Source organism: Cynocephalus volans, chromosome 1, assembly GCF_027409185.1.
Source record: "Cynocephalus volans isolate mCynVol1 chromosome 1, mCynVol1.pri, whole genome shotgun sequence".
Lineage (NCBI taxonomy): Eukaryota > Metazoa > Chordata > Mammalia > Dermoptera > Cynocephalidae > Cynocephalus > Cynocephalus volans.
This window is the reverse complement of record NC_084460.1, coordinates 84,432,362-84,456,886: the sequence shown is the minus strand read 5'-3', so window position 1 is coordinate 84,456,886 and position 24,525 is coordinate 84,432,362. Positions and strand designations below refer to the sequence as shown.

General features: G+C 42.5%; 1 protein-coding gene across 1 annotated transcript in view; it reads left to right on the top strand.

The window, feature by feature from the left end:
• RARRES1 (retinoic acid receptor responder 1) overlaps positions 1–24,525 on the top strand; it is a 36,135-nt gene that overhangs the window by 11,082 nt on the left and 528 nt on the right. The window contains exons 2-5 of the mRNA XM_063102532.1: positions 6,976–7,038; positions 12,201–12,384; positions 16,993–17,129; positions 24,443–24,505. Of these exons, the coding sequence (XP_062958602.1) occupies positions 6,976–7,038; positions 12,201–12,384; positions 16,993–17,129; positions 24,443–24,505 (447 nt within the window). The remainder of the gene's footprint in view (positions 1–6,975; positions 7,039–12,200; positions 12,385–16,992; positions 17,130–24,442; positions 24,506–24,525) is intronic.

Here is a 24,525-nt window from a genome sequence, read left to right as displayed (position 1 = left end):
CTGTACTTTTGTACCCATTGAGCAACCTCTCACTGTCCCTCCTCCTCCCTACTCTTTCGAGCCTCTGATAACTTCCATTCTACTCTCTACTTCTATGAGATCAACTTTCTCAGCTTCCACAGGAGTGAGAACGTGGTATTTCTCTTTCTATTCCTGACTTACTTCACTTAACATAATATCCACCAAGCTCGTCCATGTTGCTGCAAATGACAGGATTTCATTCTTTTTTACGGCTGCATAGTATTCTATTATGTATATAAGCCACATTTTCTTTATCCATTCATCTGCTGATGGACACTTGGGTTGATTCCACATGTTGGCTATTGTGAATAGTGCTGCTGTAAATCTGGCAGTGCAAATATCTTCGATTTACTGATTTCCTTTCCTTTGGACATATACTTGGTAGTGGGATTGCTGGATCATATGGCAGTTCTATTTGTGGTGTTTTGAGAAACCTCCAGACTGTTTTCCACAATGGTTGTACTAATTTACATTCCCACCAACACTGCATAAGAATTTCCCTATCTCTGCATCCTCACCAGCATTTGCTATTTTCTGTGTTTTTGATAATAGCCAGTCTAACTGGAGTGAGATGATAGCTCACTGTGGTTTTGATTTGCATTTCCCTGATGATTAGTGATGTTGAGCATTTTTTCATATACCTATTGGCCATTTGTATGTCTTCTTTTGAGAAATGTCTACTCAGCTTATTTGCCCTTTTTTTGATTGGATTATTTGTTTTCTTGCTATTGAGTTGCTTGAGTTCCTTGTATATTCTGGATATTAATCCCTTGTCAGATGCATATTTCCTCCCACTTTACAGGTTGTCCCTTCACTCTGTTGATTGCTTTCTTTGCAGAAGCTTTTTAGTTTGATATAATCCTATTTTTCTATTCTTGCTTTTGTTCTCAGTGCTTTTGAGGTCCTCTTCCTAAAGTCTTTGCCTAGTCTGATGTCCTGAAGTGTTTCCCCTATGTTTTCTTCTAGTAGTTTCATGGTTTCAGGACATTTAAGTCTTTAATGAATACTCTTGGTGCCTTTATTGAAAATAAATTGGCTGTAAATACATGGATTTATTTCTGGGTTCTCTATTCTGTTCCATTGGTCTGTGTGTCTGTTTTTATGCCTGTACCATGCTGTTTTGGTTACTATAGCTTTTAATTTGAAGTCAGGTAGTGTAATGCCTCCAGCTTTGTTCTTTTTGCTCAGAATTGCTTTGGCCATTTGGGGTCTTTTGTGGTTCCATACAAATTTTAGGATTGTTTTTTCTTTTTCTGTGAAGAATGTCATTGGTATTTATATAGGGACTGCATTAAATCTGCAGATTGCTCTTGGTAGTATGATCATTTTCACAACATTAATTTTTCCAACCCATGAATTTGTAATATCTTTCCATTTCTTTGTGTCTTCTTTAATTTTCATCAACTTTCATCAGTGTTTCAGTTTTCCTTGTAGAGATCTTTCACCTCTTTGGTTAAATTAATTCCTAGGTGTTTTTTGTTTGTTTGTTTATTTGTTTTGCAGCTATTGTAAATGGGATCGCTTTCTTGGTTTCTTTTTCATCTGCTTGTTATTGGTGTATAGAAATACTACTGATTTTTGTAAGTTGATTTTATATCCTGCAACTTTGCTGAATTTATCAGTTCTAAGAGTTTTTTGGTAGAGCTTTTAGGTTTTTCTGTATATAAAATTATGTCATCTGCAAACAGGGACAATTTGACTTCCTCTTTTCTAATTTGGATGCCATTTATTTCTTTCTCTTGCCTAATTGCTCTGGCTAGAACTTCTAGTACTATGCTGAATAAGAGTAGAGAGAGTGGGCATCCTTGTCTTGCTCCAGTTCTTAGAAGAAGAGCTTTCAGCTTTTCCTCATTCGTATTAGCTGTCGGTTTGTCATATATGACCTATATTGTGTTGAGGTATGTTCCTTCTGTGCCTAATTTGTTGAGCGTTTTTATCATGAACGGAGGTTGAATTTTGTCAAATGCTTTTTCTGCATCAATTGAGATGGGATTTTGTCCTTCATTGTGTTGATGTGATATATCACATTTACTGATTTCCATATGTTGTACCAACCTTGTATCCCTGGGATAAATCCCACTTGATCATGGTGAATAATCTTTTTAATACACTGCTGGATTTGGTTTGCCAGTATTTTGTTAAAGATTTTTGCATGAATGTTCATCAGGGATATTGGACTATAGTTTTCTTTTTTTGTTGTGTCCTTGCCTTGTTTTGGTGTCACGGTAACGCTGGCCTCATCGAATGAGCTTGGAAGAGTGCACACCTCTTCAATTTTGGAAGAGTTTGAAAAGAATTGGTATTGATTCTTTTCTAAATGTTTGGTAGAATTCAAACAGTGAAGCCATCTGGTCCTGGGCTTTTCTTAATGGGAGACTTTTTAATATTGATTCAATCTCATTACTCATAATCAGTCTGCTCAGGTTCTCTGTTTCTTCTTGGTTGGCCTCAGCTGCCAAGGGCTGAGGGAATGACACCCCTCGGTTTGGGGTTCATTGTCATCTCCAGACTGGGCTAGGCTCCTTTCCTGCATGTGTTCGTGTGTCTCTTTATTCCCTTTCATGCTCATTCCTACCCCAACCCCCAACCCCACCACTGGCAACCACTGTAAAATGTGTGATGAGTATTCTCCTGTTTGTAAGTGTTCTTATAAAAGATAGTTGGTTTATGCGCAAATTTTTATTTTTAGAATTTTTGTAAATGGTATTGTCTATAAATTTTGTTGTTTCTGTTTTCACTCACAGTGGCTTTCAGATCTGTCCGTCTTGCTGTCGGTAGGCTAATTTGTTATTTCTGACTGCTGCATAGTACTCCATGGCATGCACACCGATTTTACCTGCCCCTTGTCAGGGATGAACACCCGACTGCCTCCAACACCCCATCACCACACACGATGGATGTCCTCATAGGAGTCAGTGCCTGGTAGACCTACATCACACTGCAGAGCGTTTTTAGCATACTCAATACATGTGAAGTGTTTAGAACAGTAGCAGGCATCAGCCCAGTAGGATTTCTGTTGTTGTTATGCTATAAATATGAGCATCTTTTAAATGACAGTTGCTGTTAATAAGGTTGTCTTAATACAGAGTGTTGAATTCCAGTGGTTATTTCTGATCTTGAATTACATAACTGTTCGTTTCTTCCCTTCTGACAGGACTTACATCTGTCCACCACAAACTTCTCTGTCCATTTCTGCTGTTGCCGCCTTGGCTCAATGCCCCAGCCATCCTTATCTGCCCTCTTCAGCTGGCCTCCTACCCTCTCTACACTCACTCTGGACTAAAAGTCCATTCACTCCAGCTAGAGGGATCTTTTCAACATCCTTCCTTCTAGCCCATGGCTTCCCACTTCTCTCATGGTAAAATCCTTACCGTAGCCTGCAGGTGCGGCCCTGCCTACCTGCTCAGCCTCTCCTGCCCTCTGGCTCCAGTCTTTCTGCCCTGTGGTCCCACTGGATGCTCCTCGGGGCCTTCAGCCCCCAGTTCCTTCTGTGTGGAATGAGTTGCCAGCTCCTCTCCCCACCTCCATAGTCAATTCTTTCTTAGTCTACAGAGTTCAGCTCAAATGTTACTTCCCTGATCCCTAGACCAGCTCAATTCTCCAGTTATCCTTTCATGGCTCTTAAGTCAACCATAATCAGATAATCAATTCCACAATGATCTATTTAAAGTCCTCTCCCCGAGCAGACTGCCCTGAGGGCTGAAGTTGCTGTTTTGCTGGCCGTATTTCCTGCAAAGTGCTTGGGATATCGTAGACGCTCACATTTAAATCAAGGACAACTTGAGTTACACACAATCCTAAAACCGCCAGAGCCTGAGCCACTGCGTGCAGCTGAGGCGGGCGCTGCCCGGTGCTGAGTCCCCCGCAGGCCCCGTGGCTGGGCTGCTTATCTCACAAGAGCACAGAGGAGCAGCTCAGAGGAGCCTGTGACTCATAGGAAGGGAGAAGGGAGCGAGGCCTTCGTGGGAGATGAAAGGGCTGGGGCTTGATCCGTGGTAAAGTCCAACAAAAATCTAAAGATCTTAAAATCTTGTTTTGGATGAAATGTTGATGCTTTTATGATTGCCTGTTTCAAACAAAACAAGGCAATCAGACCAGCAAAGGACATCAGTCTTCGGAAGGGCAGCCTCCATGCTGGCCGAGCCACAGCCTTTGTTTATCGAGTTCTGTTTCTTTTCGTACCTCCCGTGGCCTTCGTGCGCTTCAAAACACCTGCCGAGTCCAACCGTATCTTGAGTCGCAATTTCAACCATGCACCGTTGTATGACGGATGAGGTGGACGTGGTGGATCCGTCGGTGTCGCAGGACTCACGACTGACGCGAAGGCGGGTGTTGCTCGGGACCGTCCTCATTCTCCGGCCTTCCCTGCGGGGTGCACCTGCTTCCGTGGCGCCGCTGCCGGCCCTACTTATGTGACACTCGGCACCCCCCGGGCGTCTCGGGTACCTCCACGCACCGCAGATCGAGCCCGTCCCCTCTGGCTCCCTCCTCCCCGACCCCCGGCCCAGCTCCCCGCTGGAAACGCGGGGTTCGGCTGCCTCCTGTGCGGGAGGCTGCCCTGGGGGGCCCCCCGCGTGTGTGGGAAGCGCAGACCCCCGGGCGCGGCGCCTCTGACCTGGCAGGCGCTGAGGACACTGGACGTCGGGAGTCTCTGGGACAGAGGCGTGGGACTCTTGTTCAGCCTCTGTCAGGCATAGAGTCTCTGGGACAGAGGCGTGGGACTCTTGTTCAGCCTCTGTCACGCATAGAGTCTCTGGGACAGAGGCGTGGGACTCTTGTTCAGCCTCTGTCACGCATAGAGTCTCTGGGACAGAGGCGTGGGACTCTTGTTCAGCCTCTGTCACGCATAGAGTCTCTGGGACAGAGGCGTGGGACTCTTGTTCAGCCTCTGTCACGCATAGAGTCTCTGGGACAGAGGCGTGGGACTCTTGTTCAGCCTCTGTCACGCATAGAGTCTCTGGGACAGAGGCGTGGGACTCTTGTTCAGCCTCTGTCACGCATAGCTCACGTACGGCCTTTCACTGCTTGATGGCTGTCTCAGGAGCAAACCAAAGTGAAAGCAAACGTGGTGGGAGTCCACGTTGTCGTTCTTGCCTGTCCTCAGACTTGGGCCACACTGGTTTCCAGCACCGTTCTTCCTCTCCCTCATGTCTGCGGATTTTAATAACGGTGAAAACAGTGAACATGCGTTGAACTTTCACCCTGATCCCGGCACTGTTCTAAGCCCTTTTATCTTACTCTGAACAACAACCTGTGTACTGTAGATATGTTTGATGTGGCTCCCACAGACTTTGGGATCGAGTTCCAAGTCTTCTTCATAAAAAACGAGGCTCTCCATGACCTCACACCAGCCTTCCCAGGCCACCTTTTCTCCAGCTTTGCTTTCTCCTGGAGTGCCAGCCCCTACACTCCTTTCCTTTGCCTGGCTGTCACTGGCTCCCCGAAGAGCTAGTGCAGGCCTCACCCACTCTAGAAAGCATCCTACACAGGCAGCGTCCAGCTGTACCGTCAGCCACACTGCAAACCCGCTCACCTGCCTGTTTCTACACTAGACGTAGGTTTCTGGGAAGACTGGACTGGATGTCACATCTCTTTGTATCTCCCTAGTACCCGCCTTAGTAGTAGGTGGAGAACAGTGAATGAGTGAATAGACAGACTTGTGTGTGTCCCTTTTGTAAACTGAAATCAGTGCCTCCACTTACACCAGATTGTTTGCAGACTGAAAATGAGCCCAAAGCAAACTGCTGTGTGTGCAGTTCTCTTGGGTACTCGCCCTGCACCAGCGACATCCATACATATATATGTTTAAATACGAGTCTTCTCCACATAAATAACTGCCACAGAAGCCTATCCTTCCCTTCTCCAGTTTCACAGCATTTTAAAAGAATCTGTAATAGGAATAGATAATATCTGGTCTATTTAAAATAAGATAACCCTGTTTGGTGGTTGTGTTCCCAGGTGAAGATTCAAAGGAAATTGATGTTTCCAGAATCTAACTTAATCAAGATCATATGAAGTAACTTCATCTCCATACAGCAGAAAGTTCCTTTTCTTATCTAGAAAATATTCCTTCTACTAAATGATCATTTTGCTCTCTTTAAAAAAAATGATAGCAAACGATATAAAGTTTTTGTAAACAGTTTAAATTGCTTCAATGATATGGGTATACATACTTAAAAAATATGCATTGGAATCAATTCAACAGTTTAAAAAGGTTAAACATGCATTTCAAAGGTTTAGAAGTATGCCCGCCTGTGAAAACTGTAAAGGAAAGGAAGACCATAACTCTGAGGACTTCTTCAATGTTGGTAATTCATCCTGTCACAGACTAATGACCTGTCTGCAAATTCCACCTCATTCCTACAACCTGGGTCCCCTCGGCCTGTATGGCACGTCCCCAACCCCAGATCTGGGTGTGGCTGCTTCCTCACTGTCCCTTAGATCTCAGCTTAGAGAGGACTCTCTCTTCACTTATCACTGCGTGAAACCTCATGGTTTATGATCTATGACACGTTTGTTGCCCCTATCCCCTGTTGGACTGTGAGTGGCATTCTGCAGAGCCCTCGTCTGTCTTGCTCACTCATGTAGCCCCCGCACCCAGAGCAGGGCGTGCAGAAGGCCCTGAGTAGGCGGGGACTGAAGGAATTCGGTCCAGGTCCCGCCATACACGTGTCTGTTTTTCACTTAGCTGCTCTCACAAAGTCAGTGTCCAGCCATAATACAACCATTTCCCTTTTTCAACCTCCCTCTTTATGAGTAGGTGTCAAACTACCAAGCAAAATGACAAATTAGACCAAAATTTGAGATCTTTTCTCCTAAAAAATCACCAATGTTATTCAGGTACAAACATAACAGCTACCATTTGCATGTCATGTTATCCCAAGAGTATGATTCTTAGATATGAAGATGTTAATGCAGCTTCCACTATACCAAGATTCAGTTTCTGTATTTCAGATTAATCCAAAAAAGGGATGTGAAGTTGACCTGGTGTTTAGCACAGAGCGCTACCACCCAGAGGTAAGCCCCCACCACGAGTGAAGTATCCTAGTGGCAACTCCTACAAATATGGTTTAGAAAAGAAAAAAATGAGAATCTTAATATGTAGTGACCTGGAGGTTTTGTTTTCTCCTGCTTTGTTTTGTTTGTTCTCAAGATTGAGGAACAGAACTAGGCAGCTCAAGGTTTAACTACTTCAACTTCATGGCCTTATGCAGGGTTTCATTTAAAACAATCCACAAAGCCATCATCTCCCCCTTCCTCAGGCCTGGGAGAGAATTTCACAGCTCCCTTTGGTATCTGTCCTAGCACCTTAAAGTCCTTTGAATGAGTCACTCTCAAATGCCAACGCGTTCCTTTTCCTGTCAGCTGGTGACATTTCAGGTGGGCAGGCCGGCACAGCCTGAGGCCAGTTCTACGAGCTTGTAAACATAGAGGTTCTGTAAAACACAGAGCACTCCCAGTGTATGCTTCCGGCGTTGTTAGCCTCACCACAGTTATGACCAAGCAGACCACATTTTGCCAAGTTCCCTTTTCTCTGTTTTCAAGAAGAAAGCAAATAGAAAACATATAGGAATTAGAGCCAGATGAGCTTCCATTTGCTGGGCAAGCTGGGAGGTGGCAACCAGAACATGGGTGGAGAGACCAGCCCAAATTGTCTCTGTGTTGTGCTGAGTCAAAGCAGCCCGGGATGAACAGGAAGCCCCAACACTAATGTGTCTCTGGGTGGCAGAGCTTTGGGGGTGAAGGCAGGACTCCCCCAACCCGATGCTACTGAAAGAATGCTCTGATATTTAGAAACAAGATCTAACATGACAACAATATACTCTGACTTTGTTTATTTAACCAGAAAATTAAAATTTTCTTAAAGCCTAAGGAAGATGACTTTGATTTCTTGTGTTGCAAACTCAAAGGGTTAGATTAAAGCTAAAGCGAAAACAATTACTAGATTATTTTGACCAGCAGTATATTTCTCTGGATTTGATCCTGTAGATACATTAAGAGCACAGCTAGCCAATTGAAATTCCATTTTAGGGGGTGAAGGAGAGTTCTTTTACCTTCAGGCAACTGCTTTGATTCTGTGGAGGTGTTTAGGGGAGAAAAAGGAGTGAAAAACGTAAGGGAGCAACACCTGGTTCTTTTTCTCTTCCCTGGAAATGGCTTCAGCATCAAGAAGAACATGCACAAGTTGTCTCTGCCATTGGGTATGCCTCTCCCTGAATGCTCCCTTCATCTTTTTTCTATGTTGCACCAAAAATTAACATCTTAATGCACCACTAAAATCCACTCTCACTCACAACTAGCACCTGAGGAGGAAAAGTTACCCATGGGAAAGTTGTGAGCTACAAAACTATGCCAGTTGTCTGGCAAATTTACCTGCCAGTAATCCTGTACCGACTGGGCCAATTGTCAAGCTAGGGCTGGGTCTGGAGCTCACAGATCCCTCAAGCCCATTCATATACTGGGTCACAAACCCTTCACATGCCAGCCTGGGTTGCCAGACTCCTCACATGCCAGGCTGGGTCACCAGACCCTTTACACACAGGTCTATGAGCTAGGTAACCAGCAGACAGGCTCTTGGAAGCCATAAGTTGGAAAGCATGGCCACTTGTGCAGCAGCGGCTGCCCAAGGCAGTAAAATTCCAGCTGAGGTGGTGGCGCCGTGCAGGCACACTAACTCCACCCACACTCAACCTGTTCACAGCAAATGCTCGACAAGATTCTGAACATCTGAGGGGCCCTGACCATTTTCCTATATGTTCCCAACAATCCATTGCATCAGGGTTCCTCACCTAATAATCAACACATTCAGAATCTTCCATGACGTTCCCTCAGTTAGGATAAATTACCCTTATGTTCACACATTACACATTCCATCTCAGTCCCAAAAGTCTTTAGCTTGTTGCAGCACCAACTCAAAAGTCCAAAGTCCAAAGTCTCCTCTGAGACCAAAAGCAAAAGTCCTTTTAGCTGCGAACCTGTAAAGAGTCAAAAACAAGTTTATCTACTTCCAAGATACAGTGGGACAGACACTGTGTACACATTCCCATTCCAGGAGGGAGGAATAGAAAGGAAAAACAGGCCCCAAACAAATCCAAAACCCAAACAGGGCAAACGTTAAGCACACTGGGGCACCTGCACCCCTAAAGCATTGGGCAACCTTGCTCCTACAGCTCTGCCAAGTGCAGCCCATTGAGCTGCCCTGGTGCCTGTGGCTTTTCCAGGCTGGCACTGCACCCTGCCATCAGTTCCACGGTTCTGGGCTCCTGGTGGCTGTCCTGCCATCCTGGCTCCACTAGACATTTCCTCAGTGGGGGTTTCTGCTCCACGTTGCTCTGTAGATGACCTCTGCAGTGGCTCCACCCCTGCAGCAGGTCTCCGCCTGAGTCCCCCAGCTTTTTTCATACATCTTCTGAAATCTAGGTGGAGGCTGCTGTGCGTCCACTGCTCTCACATACTGCTCGCCTGAAAACTTAACACAACGTGAACAACACCAATGTTTTTGGCTTTTGCTCTTTGGAGGTGCTGAGGCAGGATAGCTCCAGCCAGAGCGGCTGGGATGAAGGGAGCGGGTTGCCAAGGGCAATGACACCTCAGGTCTGTCCTCTGGGACAACTCAGTCCTTCTAGGATGGGAGCGGTGCTCTCTGAAACTTCTCAAACACCCTGTGGGCCTGTGATGCACCCATCCAGACTTCTCAAATGCCTTTAGGGCATTTTCCCCATTGTCCTGGTTCTTAGCATCTGGCTGCCTCACTGCCAAGATAATGTCTTTAGCAAACAGTTTAACTGCTTCACCCTTGTTTTTCTCCAGCTTTTGAATTACTTCAATCAGCTTGGCTTTCACTGGCTACTCACTCAGTCTCAGGCAGTTTTTGCAGCATTCGCCCACAGTTCAAGCAGCTGCATTCACCCAGTCCATTGAGGAGCAGGAGCCCTGCCTCTGTGCATATCTGTGTCTTTTCTGTAACTGCTGCCTCCAAGACAGGCATGTAGTAATGGAGACTAACTTTTCCACCTTTTCACCAGGTGAAAACATACTTGAAATTCTGCAGGGGCACCCATCCTCAGGTCATCTGCCCATCTGCATGTGGCACTCTTTTCTAGGGTTTTTATAGCACCTGTCCAGCCATCAGGTTTAAGTGGCACCCTTTGAGCCATTTGCCTTCAGACAAACACAACATGCGTTTACTATATCATCTCTAGAGCACATTAGACCATCCACCCCTAGGCCCCATAGCTGTAGCAGCCAGGGGCTCTCCCTATTTCTGCTGCTTTACTGTCTCAATTTCTTGTGTGCAACAGGTCGTGTCTGGAGATGCATGGTTCCTCCCAACTCCCCACTGGGTTGGCCATCTTTCCTGGTGTGAGGGGCAGGAGTGGCCAGTCACTGCATATCATCCTCCAGGACATTTATCCATGCTTACAACAACTCTGCTTTCTGCTGCAAATCTTGATGAGTTTGCAGCCTAGTTAACAGTAGTCAGGCTCCAGTCAGCAGAAAAGTGGCCACCAGGCACCACATGCTCAAGGACAGCCACATTTCCTCCCCCTCCCAAGGGGTTTTGCATTGTAGTACCTGGTCTATGTTGCCTTGAAGTACAGTGTGCAGCAACCAGATTCCAGTCAACAGGAAAGTTGCCATAGGGCAGAGCATATTCAAAAGTAGCCACATTTCCTCCTTCTTCGAAGGGCTTTCTGCTCCTGTAACTGCTCAGAATCCTGTCACAGACTATGCCAATTGTGGCGCTCTGCTATGGCTAGGCTAATGTCGGAATCCTGCCAACTACACCAATTGTAGAGCTACACAACTACACCAGTTATCTGGCTCTTTTACCTGCCGGTAATCCTGCACCAACTGGGCCAATTGTCGAGCTAGGGCTGGGTCTGGAGCTCACAGACCCCTCAAGCTCATTCACATACTGGGTCACAAGTCTTTCACATGCCAGCTTGGGTCACCAGACCCTTTATATGCAGGAATATGAGCTAGGTAAACAGTAAACAGGTCCTTGGAAGCCATAAGTTGGAAAGCATGGCCACTTGTGCAGTGGCGGCTGCCCAAGGCAGTAAAATTCCAGCCACACAGGCGCACTAATTCTGCCCACACACAACCTATTCATAGCAAATGCATGGCAAGAGATTCTGAACATCTGAGGGGCCCTGACCATTTTCCTATATTTTCCCAACAAAAGTCAATTTCAGTTTTTTGAGTTAGTTCTGGAGATAGGCTTATTAAGCAGATCCCATTTTTGTTATGATTTGTTTCCTTGTGGGCTTTTTCTTTTTAAGTTTATTTTTGGTTGTTGTTTTAACTGGGATGCCCCTCAGGATGCAAAATGGAAAGATTATTGCCTCAATTGCTTGACCAGCCCTATTGTGACAGAAGTTCTTGACTAGGGGCCCTTGGATGGTTTTGGGTGGGTGGTATATAGTGGCCCATGAACTTCAAATTCAAATTCTAGGCCCATGCTGATAGTATGAGCATATGTACATTTTTCTTGGAATAGGTTCCCTGGCTTTTATGGTCAGGATAAGGAATCTGTGACCCCAAAGGGTGAAATGAGCCATACATCTAATGTCTAGTTGAAGTTCCAGATGTCTCTGGATTTGAGAATAAGTGAGGGTGATCTCAGAATACCCGTTACACCCACATTTAAATATGAATGCAAACAAAGGTGAGACGTGGGGTAGGTTTCTCTTTAAACTCCAGTATCTTAACCTTTAAAATTGGAATAAGAGGATCTAATTCATAAGGCAGCATGAAGATGTTGTTATTTTTGTTAACAGGAGCCGGTGTCATCTTTTTGTTCAAGTTAGTAACCTTGAGGTCTAGCTAAGCCCTATGTTGGTCCACAGTAGAGGGTGAAGGATCCACTGTCCTAGAGGTTTGAGCCAAGCAGTGCTCAATGAACATTGATGAAATTTTTTGGAACAGGCCCAGCATTATTTTATAAGGGCGCAGTCACAAAGCAAGAGTTAAAGTAGTAGCAAGGAGTGAAGGACTGTTATATTCAGCTGTGAGCACAAAACTTGCTTTCTAAAGCAAAGCCTGCGACATCTACTGATGCAGATCATACCTGCCGTGTACAACGAACTCTTCTCAATCTTGTGTGTTTATGTTCACTGCAATGGGTGGGGGGTGAAAAGGAATCATCCTTTTTAATTCCAAAATCTTTACTTCAGGAAGGTGAGGAACATTTGGGGAAATGTTCTGCTCAAGTGTTTTTCAAGAATCAGAAACCCAGACCAGCTGTTAATGTAACTTGTACACGGTTCCTCGAGAAAAAGAGAAGACTACAAGAGGATTACCTGCTTTTCAAGCAAATGAAGCGACTTAAAAACCCCTTGGATATAGTCAGCATACCTGGTATGAATTCATATGTGGAATTTCTATATTCAGAAGTATATGTAATCGCTAAAATTTAAAAAGAATGATCACTTAAATTTTACCCCTAAAGTGGCACTTTAATTCAACTATAGATGGCGGTGTGCCTAATTATTTAAACAAAACTCAGAGGTTTCATCTTCCTGTTCTTCATCTTTAGTGCAATAGAGTAACTCCACCAAAAGCTATGTATGCTCCGTTAATCTCCGCACGTCCCATCCTAGAACGAAGGGCACAGCAAGAGCTGAGCCTCCAAGTAAGAGGTCGAGAGTTCTTCGCAATGGAACATGCACACAGTCGTGCAGTTTTCAGGGTTCAGTCAGAAACCTGAGTGACATTTCTTGAGATTTGTGTGGTGGCTTTGGATATTTGACATGACCACTTCCAGTGCCTTCACTCTGCCCATCACAGCCTTTTGCGCCAGGGCTGAGTGAGCCAACCGTCTCAGGCCCTTTCTGGGATGCTGCGGTGGAGTCATGTTTATCTCATTTCGGGGCAGTGGCTAATGGGCAGTGGTGCCATCTCTAATACATGAGCTGCCCTCTGAAGTGACTCAGCGGAAGTGAAGCAGAGCTCCTTTGTGCTGGCACTCAGCAGAGTACGTGGGCAGCAGTTGAGACTCAGAACATTTACTGGCAAATCCAATTTTCAAACCCACAAAAGACATCTCTGGAGTTGCACTTGGGTATGAAGCTTGACCACTACAGCACTCCCCATCCCACACGCTCTCATACTTCACTCATTTGCCCTGATGCCACGACAAACCCATTTCAACACCAGGGGACCTGCAGTCTCCATTCCTGAGTGTACCTTGACCCCCATCAGCTTAATGAGACTAAGTGTTCTTAAAAACCTGGAAGTGGAATACTTCTCCTTGCAATGCTAAAATTCAAAGCCTTGGATTCTCACATAATAATTCTCTGACAACTCGGATCAAATCCTGTGTAAAGAATTATGAAGAGCAATTCAAAATTTTATGTTGTAGTAGAATTTGTTTATACTTAATACTGCTGGAAATAAATGAGCTAATGACTAATACTTAAAAATATATAGTTACTGAGGGATTTTTTTTTTTCCATATAGTTGGGAAAATAGGGTTTATTTATTCTCCTTAAGACACAAATTTTAGAAATTGTATAGGACCTTTTCTTTGAATATTTATCACAGGATCACTAGACTTTGGACACTTTTTAACAGCACAGGTTAACTAGATTATGTTCAGTTAAAAAGTCCTATATACCCATAAGGGTCATTCTATAACAATCTAACTTAATGTGGCTACTATGAAACTTCAAAAAAATTTCTTTTTACCAAGGGGCACCTTTTTGTTAACAAAACTTACAAATTCTGCTGTCACTGGAAATTCAGCAGAGACATTTAATGGTGCTACTTATAGCTTGTCTGTATATGTAAAATGATTTACTTAAAACCAAAAAGATTGGGTTTTAGATAAAGTTAATTTTAGCCAGTTCAAACCTCAGCAGGTTCTATACCGTATTTAATCGGTCCAAGGTATTGGACTATTGCATAATTAATAAGTGAGAAGATCTAATCCATTTCAGAATGTCCTTGTTCCACATTATTTTTCCCCTACAAAAGTAGTTGTCTGGTTTCTATTATGAGTAAAAGTTTTACTTTTTCTAATAAATTCATAAACTTTCTGTATATAAACTCAAGTGTACTACTTACAGAGGAAGAGACTGAGGACCCGTGAATAATCAGCTAAAATCCTGTCTGTCCAAGTGATTCTGCAGCAGTGCTGCTAACACCCATCTTTCAAATGTCCTCACTGTATTTAGTGTGACTCATTTGTCTTCTAGGGTAATGAGTTTTGACTTCCCAAATCTGAACGCTTAGAGGCACTGTAAGATGAAATACGTGAGGATGAGTTGGATAAAGAAAGTTTTCAATCAATGAAAACAGGCATGATGGGAAACCTCTTAACAGTAAAGCAAGGAAAAAATGTTCATATCAAGATACTGAATTCAGAGTCCTGCATCCATAATGTTCTGAAATCTTTATGGTTAAGCTGCTCATACCAGGGAGAAATGACAAATTCTTTCACAAAATGCTGTTATTCTTATCAGAAAGTAGGAGTCTGAAACATACTTCCTACAATAACATCTATAAAAATAGCATAAAATGACATTACCGAGTTAAAGAAATTACATAGAAAAGACAATGAAGTATTCTAAAAGTGCTCAATTCTAAGTTTGAAGGCACTTGGATATTGATTAACAGGAATTAATTAACAGGAAAGCATTAGGGAACTAGATGAACCATGCTACAGTGAATGGTGACAGTGCAGGAAAAGAGATGCATTTTTGCTTTATTCTCAGCCGCTTTTTCCTTCTAAAAAAGTTCTCCAAGTGCTGGGCCCTCAGTGCTGCTCGTTGTTTATTTCTGATTTCTTATTTTACTCTACATGATGGTTGTGTTGCAGCTTTGCCATTTCTTCAAAGCCCAGAGCACACCCTGGCCTCACCCACTTTCAGAAGACAGCCTTACCTTCTGCTTTACTGACATTGAGATATTTGATGCTGCAGCTTTTTTCTGCTTCAAAGTCTCTATACCTTCCCCATCTCTCTCTGTATTCTAAGGCTCCTTTTATTTATACCCTTGACTCTAGTTTCTCTGGCTTCTTCGATAATTTTGCCCCATTAGTATCTTTTCCATCTCTGAAATCTGTCATCTGGTTCCTTCTCTAGCCCTACAAAGATAGTCAAGATCTGTTGACCACTTCCTTCCTAGAACCATCAACCCATCTCCCTCCTTATTCTTCTGTTCTTGAAAACTTGATTCTGTACACACTGCCTTAGCCTCAACTTCTTCCCCGTTAGTTTCTACTCTATGTACAAGAAGTAAAACTTCTATATCTGGACCACCCGGATCACCAAACTTAATGGTCTCTCTTGCTCCTTATCCTTCTTGATTTGTCTGTAGCATTTTACATCACCTACTCCATGGCTTTCTTGACACTGTACTTAATGCACCTAATACAAAACTCAACTTGTTTTTCACTCAAAAGGCTTCCACATTCTGGCTTTCATTTATTTAATTGTGATACGATCCTCCCACAGTTTGGCTAGAAACTTTGATCAGTTTCAACTTGTCTCTTAACAGTTAATAATTTGCCTTTTCCTATGAAGCCTACCTCCACGAAGTATCTAGAACCCATCTTGTCTCTCCAAGCCCACTATCACCATCCTTCATACCTGTGCTACTTCCCCCTAAAACTACTTGAATAGCCTGCTATCAGGTCTGTCAGATTTAAGTCTCCTCCTTCCATCTGTCCCGAACTCCGCCTGCCAAGTCATCTCCCCATACGTACTCCTGAATCAAAGTCCACAGCCACCCTGGCACTGCGTACAAAGCCGTGCACAGTCTGGTGCCAATATATTTCATACTCTATCAAGAGCAGTCACTGAGCCTGAACCTGCCCAGTGTTTTCTTCCCTTAGTGCGTGTGCTGTCTCGCTAGTGCCCAACTCCCACCCCTACGTACACGACAGGAATTCAAGTCTCAGCAAAAATATCATCTCTGTGAAGCTTTCCCCAAGCACCTCCAGACCAAAGAAACCTCCCTCTTCCTTTTCTCCACCAGCTCTCTGATCCTCCCTCTCTTAAAGACTGTATCTGCTATATTTTTGTCATCATGCGGAGGGTAGGGACCCATCTTTATTATGTCTTCCACAGCTCCCAAGCAATGAATGAATGTCCTACTAGTATCAACCAGCCAAGTCAAGTGCTACCAATACAGAACAGAATTCTGTACAGAATACTAAAGATTATTTTACCAAAAAGGATTAGTTTCCTAATAAGCTTATTAGTATTCCTCATGTTCTATACTATTATCAGGCCTTAATATAGACAAAGAATATCTCTGCAAAGGTATATAAAATGATGGTCCATGAACAGTTATCTCATAAATTAATTACTTGCTAAAATTTGAGTTCCTAAAAGTCACAAAAGGTAATTTATTAATCAATGTATCCCTACCTCTAGCAGTGTCTGGTATTTATTAAGTAGGTTTTTAAAAAATGTTTGCTGAATTTTAAAGAGTTTATGTCCAAGAACAATGCCATAGGAAGAACCCACCTGATTTCTTCATGTGTTCAAAAAAAGTGACAGAGATGCTGTCAACACATTGACTAGCTTTAAAGCCAATGATAGAGGACAAAGACATTTTGGCAGATTAGGAAGCAAAGACCATCACATTGACTGTAGACGCAAGCCAGAAGGTAATTAGAAGTTCACTGATAGACTTTTCAACCTAGTTAAAAATGCTTCTCAACTGACAAGATTTTAGATTAACTTTGAGTGTCATTATAGCTCTTACTTTGCATGTGTACAGGATAGCAAGTAGCCATTAAATTGTTTTATAATAGATTTGCTCGGCATGGCTAATTGAAGAATATAAATCTCCACAGTAATGTAAAAACAGATGCAAACAAATCACCGTCCAGCTCAAGGTCTTGCTGTGAGAGATGACTAACATGACTAAGTTTAAATCCTATTTTATTACTGAAACTTCTGAAATTTTGTCTCAAAAAATGCCTTAATACAAATGTGCTTTTTTCCTCCCTCTCAGATAGTCATGGACATATTGATCCTTCTCTGAGACCCATCTGGGATTTGGCTTTTCTCGGCAGCTCTTATGTGATGTGGGAAAAGACAAGCCAGTTTTTACACTACTACTTGGCACAGCTCAGCAGTGTGAAGCAGTGGGTAAGAAAAACTGAAAACTAACTTGCACCACAAGAGGTAAACCAATGCAGTGTTCTTAGACTGAATTAATGCGAATTTCTAATTTAACGGGAAGAGTTTTAATTGCATTTCATTCATTCAACAAATATTTAAGTGCCTGCAATGGACCAGGTATTGTTTTAGGGACTGAGGACGTAGCAGTGAACAAAAACCACAATGTTGCTGCCCTCATTGAGATTAATTCTAGTGAGAGAAGATGAGAAAGATGGTGAACTCATAATGAATGAATACATATCAAGTGGTGGTAAGTGTTATGGAGAAAAATAAAGTGGGAAAAGGGCATGCAGGGTATTGACGGAATTACTACTCATCTAGTCTAAAGTAAAGCTAATGTGAGCAGAGGGGACATCGGAGCAGAGGCTGAAGGGAAGTGAGAGTGAACCTTCCTCCCATGAGGGAAGAGACCTTCAGGCAGAAGGGACTGAGGCAGCCGTGTGGCTGACGGGTTGGAGAAGCAGCAGCAGGAACAGTGTGGCTGGAACAGAGTGAGCAAGAGGAGTGTGTGCAGAGATGAGACCAACTGGAGGGCAAGTGGCGGGCGTCCCTTCATGTAAGGCTTGGAGACCACTAGAAGGTTCTTGTCCTTTACCCTCTTACCCATTAGAGAGTTTTTAGCAGAGGAGTGATATGATCTGACTTACAATAGGATCATTCTGGCTGCTGTGTTGAGTAGGGAGACAGGGAGGAAGCAGGAAGACCAGGAAAGTGCTGCAATAATCCAGGAGAGGCTGAGCCGTGGCTCGGACCGGAGTGGTAGCAGTGGCGGTGGTAGAAGTGTCTGGATGCTGGTGGACTGACGTATTTGCTCATGGGTTGGATATGGACGTCAGAGAATAAGAAGAGTTAAGAATGCTTCTTAGGATTTTGACCTGAGTAACTAGAAGGATAGAGTTTTCATTTACTGATTGGGGAAGAGTATAGGAGAAACAGATTTGAGAGAAAATTATCTTGATTTGGGGCATGCTAAATTTTGTAAGCAAACAGAGAATGTGTATAGTAATCTGGACATAACAGTCTGAAGTTCAGGGGAGAGGTCCGGGCTACAGTCATCAACATACAGATGGTATTTAATGCCTCAAGACTGAATGATTTCACAGGTAATGAGTGCAGACAAAGAAAATAAGTTATGTAAATATTGAATCTTGGAACACTTCTAACTTTAGAAGTTGGAGATATGGGGAAAGAAAGTGTTTCAAGGATCAGGATTGACTGATAGTATCAAATGATGCTGGGAAGACAAGTAAGAGGAGGACTGAGAATTGACCATTTGATTTAGGAATTGGCACAGAAGGAGCAAGAGCCTGACTGAAGGAGGTTCAGAAGAAGGTGGCAGGAGAGGAAGTGGACACTTCATCTCTTTCAAGAAATTTAGCTATAAAAAAGAGAAAAGAAAGGGAGGGGCCCGTAGCTGGGGGATGGGTGGGAATGGGGTTGAAAGAGCGTTTTTTCCTGTAGTATTCTTAATTTGGGCAATGTAACAGCACATTTATATGTTGATGAGAAAAATCCAGTAGAGAGGGGCAAAGTACAAATTGGAAAGAGAAGGAAAAGTTGTTGGAGTTACTATATTTGAGAAGGCAAGAGAGGTAAGATCAATCCAGATGATCTCGGACAGGAACATGGAGAGTTTGCCCGTAGGGAAAGCAGGGAACAGTGGCCCAGATGTTGGTAGGAGGGTAGATTTCAAGGTGGGAGCTTGTGGAAGTTCTTTTAACTGCTTCTGTCTTCTCAGTGAAGGAGGAAGCAAAGTCATCAGCAGAGAGCGAGGCTGAGCAGAGCTGTGGGGAGCGTGGGGGGCCCCGTGCAGCACTGCAGGCCCCTAGAAGGGTGTGGGTGGGCATAACTCAGAGGACCAGTCATGCTCTGCTGTGTTGGTGTGGGTGTGGGTGTGGGCACGCAGTAGGTGAACAGCTGGATTTAGCCAGGGTTGGGGTTTTTGTCAGGCAAGTGTGATGTACGGAGAGAGGGGCATTTTCAGAATAAACAAAATCATCTTCTCTGAGAGAGGCAAGCTGAACCAATCATAAGTACCAATTTTTAAAATTCATTTTCTTCAGGTATTCACCCATGGATGGATCATTGGTGAATATCTTCTGAGTACATGGATTTGCCCAGCATTAAGTCAGCATTTTTAATGCCTATAATATTTGGTGTGCCTTCCAAAGGCTACTTGTAAAATGGACATCAACTAGAAACCTAAGTTTTTTCTTTATTCATCAAAATGAACATATTTCTTTCCTCTTATGGAGTGCATTTTAATAAAAATTACCATCTAATTAAAAAGTTTCTTTCTCTCTTTCTGACTTTCTCTCTCATCTACCAATAAGAGGCTTTTAACTTAACTGAGAAGTTAGGGGGAAAAGGTTTGTTTAAAGTGTAGAAAATGGTGTCAAGACAATTTAGAACTGATTGTAATGAATGGGAGAGGAAAACTCAATAGGAATAGAGCAACACACTGAGATAACAGAAAAAAAATTAGGGTTGTTTTAATGTCAGTCTTTCCCTTTCTTTTGCAGTTTTATATGACACATTACCTAACTTACCACCAGGATATTCTAGGATACAAAAACAGCAGCTGTATTTCTCTCTCTAGTTCTAGCCAGTCTTTGATGTCCATCATGTGTGCATTAATAGCCCTCAACCAACCTGCAAGTGGGAAAGTGGGGACATACATGTAACTGTACAGCTAAAAAACTGCAGCTAAAAAACTGCAGAGGGAGAACAGTCCTTGAGTAAGAGTTTTAGATTTTTTATACCCTGTGGGATTTGGAATAATAATTGAATATGCAACTGACTTGCTGGGTCACCCTAGGCAAATCACTCATCGGCCTATTAAATGAAAACTAACAAACTGATTGAAATTAACATAAACTTAAATCACTGAGAAATTGGGAAGTTTGGTTTCAAGGCTGATATGTATTTCAGCTTAGAGTTCTCTTAAAGAAAAGTATGCACATATTCACATAGATTTTCAAATTCTGCTATTTGGTGGCCACTAAGGAATCCTGTAATCTTTCAGTAAAAGAAGTAACACAAGCAACAAGAAAAACAAACAATGATTTTTAAAAAGTCACTGAGAGCAGAAGGGAGACTAGCAACAGGGTGACAGGGCTGATAAGGCCAAGATAACACAGAGGCAGGAAGTGACTAGAGGTGCTCTGTGGCCCAGGGTAGCCCAGAAAAGTATGGGATTACAGTTTTTCAAAAAATTTTTGGGTGGGAATTATTATCTTTACATTCAGGGTTAAATTCACCTTTTAATGCAATTGTGGAAGGAAATGCAGGCTAATAAACTCACAGTCCCAGATGAACAAGGCCTGAGAGGAGTGGCAAAGAAAGGAAGGACTGAAATACAAATATAAAATAAGACCCATCTTACTGGCACAGTTATTTCTTTAGAACTGAAGAATAGACATCACTCACAATACCATTAGGACTATGCCAAGGACAGGAGATATGCTGGCTAGGAAAAAATAAAATGGATAAAGACTTTCTCTATACCTAGCCTTTAATATGAATTGAGAAAAGTAAAACAGTATTGTTCCAACTCTTATCAATCAGTACCAGATTTCATAAGCACCCCAAACCATCTAACCTGCAGCACATCACTATCAGTCAGCTCAAATCTTTAGTCTAAGTGGAGGTCTCCATTAGCCAAAAGAATGTTACAGAATACCATCTTATCCACCCTATTCTGCTAAGAAGTTGGCTTTCAATAGCTTATATTAATAACATAAGCCTACTTACTCTCAACAGCTGGAGATCATTCTCTTTTTGGGGGGGCGCCATGGTGTGAGGTGGGTCATGAGTAAGTAAAAGGGAGCAAACAAAACACTTCAAGTCTGTCTCCAGAAGAGTAAAGTGCTGAGTTATCAGAAAATGTAACAATAAATCATCATCAATTTGGACTACAAGAATTTGGTATTTGTGATGATTTGAATAGAAGCCAAAGGTATTATTTCTGAATAATATTAAAAATAATGACTTCTTGGTAGAGCTTGAGTAGGTGTGTTACAGAAACGGACTTGGCAAGGAAGCGACCAGCCCTCAGAGGGTTGGACAGTCATGTATTTATTATGCCAGCGGCCCAGATGAGCTAATGCTCCAAAAATCTGGACCCCAAGCTCAGGTTTTACAGGGCTAAACTATTAATAGGCAGACTATTCCAGGTTTCTATGTTTCAGTTTCTCAACACACATCTGAAACAGGCAGCCAGGCAGCTGCAAGTTTTGGCTTCTCAGTATTTACGTGGTCTAAGCAGATGAGCAAGCATGGTTACAGAGGTGAGGAATGCAAGTGGTTAACAGCTAGGCTGAATTCATGTGGCCTTGTAAATAACCAAACTTGGTTACAGAGGCATTACAAAGGCAAGGCAAATTTTTAATTTTGTGTTTTCCCAACAGGTGAAAGCAGTCCAATCCTGGAATACTTCACCAGGCTGGGATTTACAGTGTCTTCTTCTGCCATTCTTTAATAAGCCATGCTTCTTGGTTTGGTTTAAGGGTGCTTCCTCCTAGAGGAGGAAGAATCCATAAAAACAGAAATGTGAGGGTAAATTTCAATAACCTTATGAGGGAGATCTTAGTCAAATGTTTCAGGGTTTCCAAACATTATAACGATTCCAAGTTTTGTATTAAAAAATGGATAACACTTTCTTTGTGTTTTTAGCAGAATAGTTTGTCATGTAAAGTTGTTTGTTTCAAGCCCTGCCTTTTTTTTTTGCCTAAAATCTGGAGACTGCCATGATTTCCCTTGGAAATGCTGTTTTCAAAAGCAGAGTAAGAAGACACTGTCCTGAAAAAGATGCTTTAAGTTTATAAGTAAAACCAATTTTCTAATTATAAAAATACATGGTAAATAGGCCTTTGGAAATAGTGCAGACAGCACAAAAGTCTGAGACAATAATCACACAGCACAGCAGCCAGCTGCTGGTGTGGAATATCTTAGGATAGATAACCATTTCCTTCCAAGTTCAAGATAGTTACCAAATGAGCGTCAAACAAGGTTAAATACACTCCCAAAACCAATAATGCCAGACTGACCACTGGAACCTCCAGTAACTGTTCTCTTATGAAAGATATACTGATTTTTCTGATTTGCAGCTTGTACCTCAGAAGTGTACTTTGAACATTCATGGGTATAATGCCAGGAAAGAGAGAAATCTAATGCAAAGAAGACACCATAGGAGAAGCAGCCAATTTCTGATTTATCCAGGTCCTCTCTTGTATCTTCTCCCTCTAGCCCCCTCCTCACCTACTGAAAATTTTATGGCTTGTAAAATCTCCATCAAGGTAGGCAAAGGGAAGACAAAACTTAAGATCAAGCCTATTTTTTTGTTTTTCCTTTTTCATATTCTCTAGTAGTCTCAATGAAAACCTGGTAGGAGGCTAAAATTATAATCCAGATTAAACTAAAAAAAAAATTTCCTGTCTTCCATTTTTCACTAGTAAATAGATAAGCACCCTTGCCAAAAAAAAAAAAAAAAAAAAAAGGAAATGAAAAGAAAAACAGGGAATTGGTTTGGTCATGTATTATGGGAGCCCCAGATCCTAAAGGGCACTCGTGTAGTGTTTGCCTAGTTCAAAGAACTCACCTGGGCCAATAGGTAGAGACATCGGTTTATTAGACTCATGCGAGGTGCTGATGGCAGCTGATCAGCTGGAAATCTGCACCATCACAGGATACATACAAGTTATACAGTGAACAGATCAAAGTAGAGGTGTAAATCATTTGCATGCATATGCGTAGACCCTCAACCAGCTCATGCAACTCAGAACTTGGGAGATCTGGCTGAGTAGCTAAGTTAACCTACTTGCTACCCTCCTGGCACCAGAATAGTTTAACACTAGTGTGCTAACTCATTTACATGCTAATTCATTACTCAGGGCTCCTGCTTCCTCCAGTCTTCCAGTCTTCCATTTGTTTTAAAGGAGATGTTTGTCTTAAAGGAGAAGTGCCTTTCCTTGGGTAACTACTTTGGCCAGGGATAGTTTCCCAGCGAGGAGAGGTGGGGGGAAATCTGGTATGCATGGGGAGGGGGAATAGGTCTATGTGCAGCATTTACACTACAGGTCACTAGTAAAATTTATAGAAATCAAGTGAATAAAAGAGGTAAGGACAACTGCCTGTCTACAAAAAATATCCATTATGCTGGTTTTAGAAACAGTGTGATATAGCTTTATATAGCATATATGAAGAATGTGGGTGTTGGAGTCAGTAGATCTGGGTTTGAATCCCCATGTGTCACATACTAGCTGTAACTTCAAGTTACCTCTCACGTAAAACCAGTCTCATAATACATGCTATTGTAAGATAGAATTACAGGAGTATGTATAGACAGCCTAGTACAGAACCTGGCCCATGGTAGGCATTCTAGATATACCAGATGCCCTTCCCCTTTTCTTATCGCCTGGTATATCAGGGATAACATAGCAGCTTGAGGTGCACATGCAAGGTGTATTAGTCTATTTCTGTTGCTTATAACAGAAATATCTGAAACTGGGTAACTTATAAAGAAACAATATTTATTGCTTATAGTTTCAGAGGCTGGGAAGTCTAAAGCCCAGGGAACACATTTGTTGAGTTGACTCTACAGCAGTGCAGGGTGTCACATGGTGAGAATTACAGAGCAAAGAGAGACACTAACCTCACTCCTCTCCTTTGAAAGCCCTCAGAACCACGCCCACGACCACCATTAAGCCATCAACTTATTAATCCATTTACAAGGGCATGTTCCTCACAATCTAATCACCTCTTCAAGGCCTCCCCTTTCAAAGATAACAATAGGATTTCCCAACTTCTTAACACTGTCAGGTGGGGGTTAAGTTTCTAATACATGGACTTTGGGGGAACATGAGTCAATCCAAAGCACAAGGGTACTTCAAAAAGTCCATGGAAAGATTCATATTATCTTGTAATTCTGTTTTTCCATAAACTTTTTGAAGGACCCTCACACTGTATCTCGATCTCTAAGGTTGTTAAAATATTCACCCTATCCCCACAGACCTCAGCCTCCATCAAGAGCCATAAATATGACAGAAAAAGTGATAGGAAGATGTCCAACCAGGTTTTCATAAAACTCAGTGTCAAAACAAAAGTAAGAATCCATGACTTCTTGATTCAGGATACTACCAAAAAAATTGAGGCTAAAATCTAAACAGCAGCAGAAGATTCAAGGCACCCATCCAAAACAAGAATGTATATGACATAAACCTTCCAAATTCCAAGGGACTATAACTGTATTTATTACACTAATTCTTTTTTTCCCCCTCTAGAAAACTGATGATGATGCAATTGATTTTGATTATACTGTTCTACTTCATGAATTCTCAACGCAGGTAAAATATAAAATTGTATG